A 12,691-nucleotide genomic window follows, 5' to 3' on the forward strand; every position below is an offset into this window, starting at 1 on the left:
CAACAAGCTCCTTGGGCTTGGTTTCGGCGCTTCACTTATTTTCTTTCTGAGATTGGTTTTGTTGGCGGCACTGCTGATCCCTCAATATTTGTTTGTCATTTTTCCTCTGGTACTCTTGTTCTTCTCTTGTATATTGATGATATTATTGTCACCGGCAGTTCCTCATCTCTTCTCGATGCTCTTATCGTTACTTTACAACGCGAATTTGCCATGAAGGATCTCGGACCGCTGCATTATTTTTTGGGTATTGAGGTTCATCACTCTCCCTCTGGTCTTCATCTATCTCAACAAAAATATGCGCATCAATTGCTTCAGCGACATAGTTTTCTTAACAGTAAGCCCATTTCTACTCCTCTTTCGCCAACATCTCATCTCTCTTCCCATGAAGGGCATCTTCTTTAGGATCCATACACTTATCGTCAGATCGTTGGTGCTCTCCAGTATCTCACTTTCTCCAGACCGGACGTTTCATATGCCGTCAACTCTGTTGCCCAGTATCTTCATGCACCTCGTGAACCACACATGCAAGCGGTCAAACGTATTCTGCGTTATATTCGGGGGACGCTGACTTATGGCCTTCCTATCTCTCGCTGTGACAATCCTTCTCTTGTGGCCTTCGCTGATGCTGATTGAGTTGGTTGCCCGAATACACGTCACTCTACTTCTGGATATTGCATTTTTCTTGGGCCAAATCTTATCTCCTGGTCCGCTAAAAAACAACCCACCATTTCTCGTTCTAGTTCTGAAGCAGAGTATCGTGCTGTAGCCTACACACTTGCTGAGACAGTCTAGATTCGTCGTCTCCTTCGTGACCTTCGTGTTTTCTTATGGCGCTCTATCAGTATTTATTGCGATAATCTCAGCACTACCTACCTTGCGGCCAATCCTGTTCTCCATGCTCGCACGAAGCACATTGAACTTGATCATCAATTTTTGCGGGAAAAAGTTCAGTCTGGTGATTTGGCCTTAATTCATATCCCTTCTGACAAGCAACTTGCCGACATTTTCACCAAGCCCCTGTCATCCTCTCGGTTTTCGATATTGCGGCTCAATCTTCGCATCCGACCACCGGATGCTTAGCTTGCGGGGGGATATTACGATATATTTTATCTATATTAGGATATTGTGTATTATTGCCTTATATATAGTAGTATCATTGCCTTCTATAGAGTAGGATTATATAGTATGTAATCCTAGTTATACTCTTACTATAGTAGTCATTGTTACTATAGTAAGACAATCTCTTGTACTATATATATTCGTTAATACAACTCAAGAGGGCATGCTCTTTAGCCCTTCTTTCAAATTGAATCAACAATATAGACCTAATAAATGCCATCACCTGGCCCGTTAAGGCCACCACTTGCCAACAAGTGGCTATACCCCAGGAATCTCACCCTGCCCTATGTAAATGCCACCACTTTCAGTATAAGCACGAGTCTGTGCCAACACCGTAATACATACACAAAGTAGAGAAGTAATTAAACACCTGTAGCACAAAATACGGGGTAATAAAATAACCATACACCTCGAGATTATTAAATCTCGACCCAGACACCAGGACTTAATCCCAACAACCACGCGCTCTCACGTGCCCATAAGCCTTAAGTTATCCTAAAAGTCATCCTAAACTGTGGTTGATTGTGGTCAACATTTTCTCTGATACCATTTTAATTTATCACATCCAGGAGTTCTTTTGGAAAGTCCTTTTAGAAAAACTAGGGAAAAACATATAGATTTTTTTTTTTATAAACACCTTTGAGAATAACCCGCGAATGCACACAGACCCGCCATATGAACAAGAGATTCCCTGTACGAACAGACAGTCCCCTCTGTACATGCACGGCATAGCACTATAGTACAAGATCAAGAACATACAACCACACAACACAAACATCTATTTAATCATAATAAAACAATATTTCAAATACATCTATTAATATTTAAACATCAGTGTGCAAAGAACTAAACAAATCCAACAGAAGGATAATGAACGTCAACAACGAATAACTCTGGGACAACTATGTAGCACCGTCCTCATGCATCGTCCCAACCCTTACCGACCGCGTCATCTGAAAAATGATGGGGGTGAGAACATGTAATATTTAAACATGTAAATGGTGGGGGTTTGCAATGGAATTCACAAATAGAGCCTAGGCCAAAAAGGCACTTGATCTAAAGCCCTTCACTGTTTTTGCAGCTTACTTGAGCTGCCAATTCAACCATATAGATCGACTAACAAAGCACAATGCTCTTTCATACTTCAATGAACCTGCGCTGCACAATGCTCTTTCATACTTCAATGAACCTGCGCTAAACTAGGTCAAATCATTAGTTCTTAATCATTTGTTTATCCAACTCATATCGGGTGTGTAACCATCCATCTTCATCTTGTGATGGAGATCTTGTAGCAAGCTATAGATCAAATCAGACTCTCCATGGGACTTATCACACACAACAAACACATGAACCCTATTCCCAACCTCAATCCAACTGCATCCAGGCTGTTTCTTGAGCCCTTTGTCTTTCATCTTCAACTTTATTTTTGCCACTTCTCTCCATTTCCCAGCAGAAGCATAGATGTTTGACAGTAGCATGTAAGTTCCTGCATTATTAGGTTTCGCTTCCAAGAGTTTCTTAGCTGCCACCTTCCCTATACTTTCATTCCCATGAACATTGCACCCAGCAATAAGGGCTCCCCACACACAACCTGATGAAGGCTTAATATTAAGCTTGTTAATTAGATTTTTAGCTTCTTCGAGCCGCCCGGCTCGCCCACAAAGATCAATCAAGCAAGCATAATGGTCTTCCCGCACTTCAATCGATCCATCTTTTATCAGCGAATTAAAAATTCTAAGCCCCTCATCAACCAAACCGGAATGGCTACATGCTGAAAGCAAGCCCACATAGGTCACATCATTTGGTTTAAACCCATTTTTCTGCATGTCTTCAAACAAGCTTACTGCCTCTCTACCATTTCCATGATGTCCATAAGCCGCAATGATACCATTCCAAGAGACCAAATCCTTCCGCTTTGACATATCAAACACCTTCCGAGCAATACATATCTGGCCACATTTTGCATACACATTCATGAGAGCCGACTCGACGAACGGATCAAACTGAAATATGGTTTTGCTTATGATCTGGTGTATTTGTTGCCCTTCTTGGAGTGCTGCTAAATTACTTACAGCATCAAGAGCACTCACAAATGTCCCCTGGTTAGGATTAACACAATTACTAAGCATTTCAACAAACATCTTTAAGGCCAATTCATTCTGCCCATCTTGAACATAGCCTGATATCATTGCAGTCCAAGTAATGACATTTCTATCCTTCATTCTATCAAACAAATCCCTAGCTCGGTTCAAGCAACCATTCTGAATTAACCCAGTGATCATCGTGTTCCACGAAGGAATATCCCTCTTGGGCATTTTTTGAAACAGATCAAGAGCTTCATGAAGCCTCCGATTTTGGGCATAACCTGATATCATGGCATTCCAAGAGACAACATTTCTCTGAGGCATTTGATCAAACACATCGCGAGCATCATCGACCTTTCCATTCTGCGCCAATCCTGCAACAATCGCTGTCCACGAAATCACATCTCTCTCAGGCATCGATCTAAACAGATCGTATGCTTTGACAATCCTTCCTGACTGAGCCAGCGCAGTTATTATTGCATTCCACGATACCACATTCCTCTCCGGCATCTGCTTAAACAGCTCGTACCCTTGATCGACAAGTCCGCTCTCTATATAGCCGGAGACCATCGTGTTCCACGACACCACGTTCCTCTCGGGCATTTGTTCAAACAGTTCCTCGGCCTCTTTGAGGCGCCCTGACCGGACATAGCCGGAGAGCAACGCGGTCCACGTGACCACGTTCTTGCGGGCGTCGGCGCGGTCGAAGAGGAGGCGCGCCTCGCGAAGCATACCGTAGCGGGCGTAGCCGGAGATGATCGCCGTCCACGAGATGACGTCTCTATGGGGCGTTCGGTCGAACAGGTGACGCGCGTCGGCCATGCGGCCCAGGCGGCTCAGCCGGGTGATGGCGTGGTTGGACCGGGCGACGGCCGCGTCGGCGCTGCGGTCTTCGCTGCGGAGTGGGGAGGAGATCGGCGGAGGAGTGCCGCCGCCGCCATTGGTGGAGCTGGGAGAGGAGGACGCGAGGTGGTGGAGAGAGAGAGTTAGGGAACGGAGGAGGAGGGCGGAGAGACAGGAGAAGCGAAGGGAGGGTTTGAGAGTCCCGAGGAGGCGTAATGATGCGCGGCGCATCACAGAGAACGGGAAGGAATTTGACGAGAACGAGCACTTAAAACAAGGCTGCCTACGTTGGCCCAATTAGTGCGTAGAAATTAGCACAGGCCGCGAGTTTGGTTCTGTTCAAGATTGGAGACAATTCTGTCAGGATTGTTGTATTTGATTCATTTTGTTCATAATTTGATCGGAAATCTATATCTTCATGCTTATGCTTATCTATTAACTATTATATATCCCCAATAGCTTTGTCACTTGGCAAGCTATCCTTCACCCTCACCAACCTGTCTTTTGAACCAAACCGTCTTTCTGAACCAAACCGCTATTTTTTTTTCTTAACCGAACCATTCCTCTCCTCTCTCTTATCTGTCTCTTTTTTGAACCTTCTTTAAACCGAACCGCCCCTTCTTTTTTTGAACCACCTCTAAACTGAACCGGGCTCTCTCCTCTCCATGTTTTTTGTATGATACTTTGAACTGAACCATGCCTTTGAACCGGACTGCTATATTTCCCTCGAACCGAATAGAACCATCGCTCTCTCTTCTCCACGTTTTCATACAGCGTTTCCTCTCCCCTCTCGGCCTACCGTCTCTCTCTTCTCTCTGCTACGCGTTTCCTCTCCCCTCTCAGCCTACTATCTCTCTCCTCTCTCTGCTATGCGTTCCCTCTCCTGTCACCATTCCGCGTTCTCTCTCCTCTCACCGTTTCCTACGATATGTCATTCCCTCTCCCCTCTCCACCACATGGTCTCTCTCCCCTCTCCACCGCATACGATGGATCCGATGAGATGGATCCGAATCTCATCAAATCTGCCCTCTCCTCTCACTATTTCGTACGGTACGTCGTTTCCCCTCCCTCTCCACTGCATCATCCCTTTTCCCTCTTTACCGTATACGATGGATCCGATGAGATGGATTCGAATCTCATCAAATATGTTGCTCTGCCTACGATTCATCTTGCCTACTATATTAATTTTTTTTTCTTATAGAATGTGCAATTGTCTTCTTTTCAGGAATTTGAAGGCTTTTAGATGAGACCTGAGGTGGCAAAAGGGTCAACGGATGGGTTTTTTAGGTATCTCTTCATCTCATATTTAATTTGTGGATTTGCATATTATACATTTGATGTAGTGATGAATTTTGTTGGTTGTTAGCTATATAATTTTCCGAAATGCTTCGATGGTTATTTTTGAAACTTTTTTAATTCATAAAAATTTTGTAGCTTTTTAATTGATAAAAATTTTGTTAGCCGAACAAATTATCATGCTTTTAAGTCATATTTCATTATTTTCAATGTTTGGTTAATCAAAGTAATGGTTATGACGAATGAAGGTGCTCAATTGTGTTATTGTGGAAGGACGAAAGTATGAGATTAAATTGATTCTTAGCTTAGTCAATAATCTAAAATATTACGATTGGAAGACGCAATATATTAAATAGGCGTGAGACAAAGACATAGGATTGAGCTCCTCAAATGATTCTTTCTTCTTTGATCCATCGATTTGGAGTTATTCAAGATTTATTAGAGGGTAATATCAGCTTGCTGCTAAATATGTACTAAAAAAGGTTTATTGCTAAGTCGCAATCGAATTTATTTGGGATGTTCTGAGATATGAACTTTAAATATAATGATATTTGATCCAATATCGGATACCTCTTAGACGATGCTAACAAAGAAAAATCACTTGGCTAGAACTGAATAAAGATAATCCCATCATCTTTACATGGGAATCAATGAATGAGACTCAGTGTATATCAGATGCATTTGGTGACACCTTTCAAGTAAGTGCTCTCAATTTATTTTTCTTTTTTAGAGAAATAAGTATTCTCAATTTCATATATCATTGACGTGTCATTCATTGATTCCCATCATCTTTACATGGGAATCAATGAATGAGACTCAGTGTATATCAGATGCATTTGGTGACACCTTTCAAGTAAGTGCTCTCAATTTATTTTTCTTTTTTAGAGAAATAAGTATTCTCAATTTCATATATCATTGACGTGTCATAAAATATCATGTCACTTTGTAATTCAAGTGCAATAGATAATAATAGTACATTGTGAGTTTTCAATTAATATTTTTTGCTCTAAAGAATTGCAGGATTGGATTGAAGAAATGGCAGAATATGTGAAGTTGTGTCACGCCCGGGTACCAGCGGAAGCATATCTGGTACGTGCACAGACCCGCCATACACCTACAGTATATAAGGCATCTACAAGAAAGCAAGTCGATAGGAGAAAAATAGAGAAGAATCATATCCTGATATCAGAGCATATATAAGTCTATAAGACTATCAACAAGAGAACAATAGTGTCCAACTCAAAATATAAGTACAAACAAAAGTACCAAAACTATAACATCTGGATCCAATACTTATATACATCATAGGCTACACAAAACATCTGTACAATGGTAGTCTCTCTATACACTGGACATCACCCTCGGCCGTAGCCCGAGTAGCAAGGTGATCGACTAGCAAGCTCCTAGCAATGTCTAGCTAGACGCGACTCCCTTTCCACGATCCCTAGCCTCTCCTGTAGATGGCTCTATAAAAACAACCATAAAAGGGCGTGAGAACTATTAACAATAGTTCCCAGTGGGTAAGCCGCCAGGCTCGGCGATTTACACCACTAGGCTCATGATGTACTAAATGAAAGTAAAAGCGATAATTGCATTATATATATATATATATATATATATATATATATATATATATGCTAACAAGTAATAGGCATGTAATCAACATATAATTATAATTTCTGCAGTAATGAATCAACTGAACAATAGAAGCATATCAACTGCTATAAACATGAATATAAACATGGATGTGTAAGTAAACACTGTACACTATAACTGATAACCATTCATTACTGTCATTTGTCATTTAGTACTTTCATTTCATTCATAAGGACCTACTCAAGATAGTCCAGCTTGCGCCGCGCCTAATGGTCCCGTGGTAGTATACACTCCCCACGGCAATCCACTTCGGCACCCAATCCCGCACGGGCGAGCGACTGTCGCGTAGGCCAACTCCGAAGTGCCAACTTGTAGGGAGCTACCCTCACAAGCGTGTGCGAATGAGCACGATGGCAAGCAAGCAAAGTCCATAGCCCAATATGTCTTAATGCTCACGATTTAACTTGTAATGTTCTCACTCTCGATCCTTTGATCGGAATTTCAATATAACGAATATTGACAATAGCTAGTATCCACTAGATTAATAAACATGTGAGAATAATGCTAATTTACATATGGCATTAGAAACTTTTTCACTATCATGGCACTATCATTATAGTCACAAAGCATGTCATTGTTCTTTAGTTTCTAGGAACGTGATAACTTGTCCTTTAGTCATTCAACTGAATTGAACATAAACATAAAGACTTGTATGCATGAATGTTCTCTACTTTATATAGATCTCAATTCAATTATGTATTGACACTATAGTATAGTGACTAGTCTCAAGTCTTATATCAATCACAAAAGCACACAACTATACCAATTCTATAGTAACATATAGAACATAGGGGAGCTTCACTTGCTCTGGTTAGGTCAAACCTACCTATTAATAGGCTCAAATCAGTCCACAAAAGTTCCGAAATTCAGCTCAATCAAGCCTCAACCCTGTTGAAAATAATGCATCAAAACCGTATCAAACATACATCCGAAATATCCAATTTCGGCTTAACTCGCACTTAGTATAAAATAGTAACTTAAATCCCTGCTTTGAGTTACATTCGTACCTCAAATGTAACCTCCAAGAGTCAGTCGAAGACAATCCAAGGGTCGATTGCACTCTCGCTGCGAACAATCATTAAACGGCGTCAAAACGCACGTATACTAATTAATATAGCCGAATTCTTGTGAAATTAGGTTTCTAACTAAAATTCCAGCTTACCTCAGGTTAGAACACCTTCTGAACCAGTCCCCAAGGTCACCAATCAAGCTCAATTTGGTTCAAAAACCTGCTGCGAAGAGAACAATCCAAACTGCATTAATTCGCCGAAACAACTCGTATATAGTTCCGAATTAGCTTCATAGTGAACTAATTATCTCTACTAAGCTTCAAAGTAGCTTATCCCTGGTCTAAGGAGGTTAATTCACAGCTAATTAACTCATCTTTATTTGCTGAAACCTCAGTTTAAAATAGTTGGAAGCAAAAACCCAAAATCTATACTCAACTCGTCTAATACAACGTTGATAACGGAAAAATTGAGTCGATTACCTTCTCAGGCTTCCAACCAGTGAACTACTGGCTCAAGGCTACGAAAAGCCTTTCAGAACACTTTCTCACACGTCCACGTAAGCTCTGCGACGCTTGCAAACAGCGAAGAACAGGCGAGGCGACGAAAACGAGCTAATTCGGCGATTTCTATGTAGAGAGAGAAAAAAACCCTAGTGAGAGAGAGTGGAGAAGGTGGAAGAACAATTCCCTGAGCTCCAGCAACTTCCACTCAGCTCCTGTAGTCGTGCTGGGCACAAGGGATAAGAACAGGGAGCAAAAAGACCAAAAAAATCCTGCTGCCACGCACCTGCTGCTGCTGCTGCTTGCTGTACCGGTACAGCATAATGCCTGTACCGGTACACAATGCAAAAATGGCCCAATTCGCAAGAGCAATGCACTTTCTTGTCTCCGACAATCCAATCACTCTCAAACTTGTCCAAAAACTTGTCCAAGTCTTTTAGAACATGTAGGATAGTTCCACATATCATTCGACACACTCGAACTCCGCAATTTGTAAAAGTTCAGTGTATTACAAGTTGTGGGGGTGAGGAGGATGTTCTGAAGCATCCAAATATGCATGCCATACACATGCTACCGAAGGTCAAATGGGCCCTACCTCCTCTCCCCCATTCCTATGACATCAACTATAATTTACCACACAAACTCTTTGGATTTTGCTCTTTTACTCCCAAATCCTGCTATTGCCTTGGTTGTAATCTCTAGATTAAAAATACAAAGAGATAAAATTGGGTTTTTCTTTTTTTTGCATACTTACCCTTGATAAATATATCAAATACTAATTTTTAGTCTTGCCCCTACAATTACTATAATATTCGAGATTTTTGACAGTGTAGCTAAACCCTCTGTTGACGATGTTTTTGTGTGTAATGTAATTACATAAGCACTCGTCAAGTTTCGAAAGAAAACGAGTTAGGATGGAGAAGTTACGCGACCTGTGTTAATCACTTAAAGTGAATAGTAACTCCGATTTTCTGGAGAAGCCAATGAGTGGAGAAGGCTTTTGGTGCGTATTGGACTTCGTTCATAGTGATCCAGTAGCTCGTTTTCGACGGTTCGACTATCCCGGACCCAATGGCACTGACGGATTTGGGTTCTGATGCACGGTTTTCAAGAAAAATAGTTCTATTGGATCTTTATGTATAGGTGTGGTTTTTGGAGATTAGAGATGGTTGGTTTTGTCGCAAATCGGCGACCAAATCAGACGAAACAAAATGGTAGATTCGATGCCCCAGTCATGTTGAACGCGCTGTCGTGATCCGGTCGAAAATCTGACGGACGGATCTTCAGGAAACGCAAAAGTCCGCTGAGAGGTCAAAATTGGCAAAACGGAAAAATCGCGAAGACCCCAATATTTTATGCGCCGTTTTGCGCGAATTCGAACGTCGAGGGACTTGTGTGCATAATACATGCATTGACAGGGACTTGGCTGGAATTATACAGCTGAGGAGGACTAAAGTGCAATTTGCCAACTATATATATAAAGCCATGCTAGGGTTTTCATGAAATCTAAACCCTAGTCCACCTTAGCATCCCCCAGCTAACCCTAGCTATCGCAGCACCCATCCACCTTGCTCGTGCGCGCGCCCCGACTGCCGGCAAGCTGCTCCGGCCGTCGGAAAACCTCTCATCGTCCTCCCTCTCAACTTCTCCCTCCACTTGTCTCCACCACTTTGGCTGTTGGCCTCTGGAAAGCATCCTAACCTTTGTAGTCGTCATCCCCTGGGCGAGACCCACCTCCGGCGCCGTCGGCGCCGCTTGTAATATATCGAAAATTTAAAAAATAAATATCGAACTTTAGTCAAATTGACCAAAGTGCGAGGAAGGTACACTTCGGAAAGTCCGAAGGTGTTAAAATGATCAAAAGTGCATTGCGGGAGGTTTTCGAGAGCTAAAGAATCAAAAATCTGCGTTCTACAGGTTTTGTGCTCTCGGGGACCGGTCCCTGGTGGGAGAGATCGATTCCCGAACGCGTGAAAATTGAGAAAGCTGAAAAATCGGCCCAGAAAACCAGCTCTCGGGAACCGGTCCCTGTGGGTAGAGACCGGTCCCCGAGAGACCGGTCCCTCTGGGAGAGACCAGTTGCGTCGTGCGGGAGCCCTGGCTACCTGCGGGGAGAGCTCTCTGGGATCGGTCCCTTGTCTGGGAGACCGGTCCCCGAACACGAATTCTGCCCAGTTTGGGCAGTTTAATAAAATGAAAGCTGAGGGGTCTAAATGCAAAGTTGCATTTTATGGGTTGTGTTGAGTGTAAGATAATGTTGTGTACGCCGCGGAAGACCCTAGCGTAATTCCGCCTTTTGCTTGCAAACCAAAGATCACCTCGTGTTTCGTTTTAGATCGTTAATAATGGGTCTAGATTGATCTAATCAAATAGGATCTATATTAAAAGACATCTAGGAGTATCAGAGCATAATAAATGTCTAAATGCTACAGCAGGGATAAGGATAAAACTGAAAATCCACTAAGTAAAACATAAAGAAGTACAATAGGAAGTCCCAAATACAAGTGCTAAAAGGAGTACAAGGTGGTCTCTCTATACATGGTGCAAATCCTCTCCCTCTCTCCCAAAATATAAAATGGAGAAGAAGTAACCACCTAGCGCAAAAGAAACTCTCCCGAGCTAGCTACGCGACACCCTTGCCGCGATCCCGTGCCTCCGCCGGTGCCGAAGGCTCTGAAAAGAAAACATAGAAACAGGGGCGTGAGAACTATTAAGAATAGTTCCCAGTGGGCAATTACTGACTTCAGTGAATGCACCACAAGGCCCAAAGCTACGAAAAGATGTCAGTGACTATAAAAGTAGAAAAGCGAGAGGTAAGTAAAAATGTAACCTACTACGACATGATATCTCTACTTAGCATAAATAACATAAGTATGAAAGCAACTATGCATGAAGTAAATGTCTCCAACTATCATGATATTCACAATGTGAAATAGCCAAGTTCCGTTGTTTACTATTCTAATCAATGTCCAAGTAGTATACTAAATCCTCATCTGTCCACATGTCATAATGGATACACAAAGTCAAATCTGACGAGACCCACCCGAAGGCTGTCTATGGCCCTGAGACCCACCCGTAGGCTGTCTGGCCGGTGCCGAGCCTAATGGCCCCGTGGTAGTCATCATCCCCACCCTAGGAATGAGCCTGTCCCACGGCAATCCACTTCGGCGCCCAATCCCGCACGGCGAATATGAATCGCGATGGCTATCTCCGGAGTGCCGGCTTGTAGGGAGTGACCCTCACAAGCATGTGCGAATGAGCACAATGGCAAGTAATCAAACAATCTGTCGCAAGTACCAAGTCATCATGTCTACAACATGGCATATATCACAACTCTCACATAGGCCTATCTCTATGTCATCATGTCTATAACATGGAAAATAATAGGTGTTCAAGTGGCCTAATTCTATGTCTCAATACGATAGTCCCATAAGTGCTAGTCTAAGTGCCCCTTTATGACACTTTCATCTACTAAGCTCAAACTCATCCCAAATGTTCATAATTACATAATTGAACCATTTTAAGCATTTAAAGCGTGTCTCCAAATGACCAGCGAGAGCTCCACCCGAATGCATGCAACAATACCCAGAATGCTCTAACATATAGAGTGTAAATTTTCTTATACATAACACATGTATTTCAGGGGTTCCAAAATTCACATAAATACTACTTAGCATAAATATGCATTCAAAAATAGTATACGAAGAGTTTAGAATGCTTAGGGGCCGTTTCGCCCCATTTTCATGAAGCCAAACCCACCGATGGTAAACGAAACCTTTCGTTTGCTCCAACGAAGACGTCCAATAGCCTCCTAGTGTCCTAGAGGTACAAGAACATGCGTCACACGAACCATACGAACAACCAATTACCCAAACATTAAGCTAATCAAGCATAGGTGAGGAAAACTCACCTCTAGTGCCAAATCTCCTCTAAAGCTCCAAAATGAAGCTAGGGCTCATCCAATCTAACCCAAAGGGAGCCTCTAATCCACTCAATCTAGCTTCAAAAGCCCTAGAATCAAAATGCCCAAAAATAAGCCCTAAATCTCCAATTTAGGGTTTCATCACAAAAATCTCAATAGAACTCTATTCTAGAGGAAGAGAACAAGTGGATTACCTCTTAGAAGCTTCAATCTAAGCTTTAAAAGCTCTAAGTCCCAAGATCTTCCCTCCACAAGGTTCCA

General features: G+C 42.3%; 1 protein-coding gene and 1 long non-coding RNA gene across 2 annotated transcripts; both read right to left on the reverse strand.

Annotated features, from left to right (window-relative positions):
* Nucleotides 1–1,879: 1,879 nt before the first annotated feature.
* LOC109705662 (pentatricopeptide repeat-containing protein At2g35030, mitochondrial) lies at nucleotides 1,880–4,459 on the reverse strand. Its single transcript, XM_020226414.1, has one exon. It carries the CDS (start codon nucleotides 4,275–4,277, stop codon nucleotides 2,343–2,345), a length of 1,935 nt encoding a protein of 644 aa, XP_020082003.1. The 5' UTR covers nucleotides 4,278–4,459; the 3' UTR covers nucleotides 1,880–2,342.
* Nucleotides 4,460–11,147: 6,688 nt separating this feature from the next.
* On the reverse strand, nucleotides 11,148–12,460 carry LOC109705661. The gene is made up of 3 exons (XR_002214833.1): nucleotides 12,419–12,460; nucleotides 12,268–12,327; nucleotides 11,148–11,181 (listed from the first exon to the last, which is right to left on the reverse strand). It is a non-coding gene; the product is annotated as an uncharacterized LOC109705661 (long non-coding RNA).
* Nucleotides 12,461–12,691: the final 231 nt, after the last annotated feature.

This window comes from Ananas comosus, unplaced genomic scaffold (genome assembly GCF_001540865.1).
Source record: "Ananas comosus cultivar F153 unplaced genomic scaffold, ASM154086v1, whole genome shotgun sequence".
Classification (NCBI taxonomy): domain Eukaryota; kingdom Viridiplantae; phylum Streptophyta; class Magnoliopsida; order Poales; family Bromeliaceae; genus Ananas; species Ananas comosus.

What these genes read in the sequence shown, in the direction of transcription:
- LOC109705662 (XM_020226414.1), bottom strand. Translation starts at nt 4,277, where the DNA reads ATGCGCCGCGCATCATTACGCCTCCTCGGGACTCTCAAACCCTCCCTT.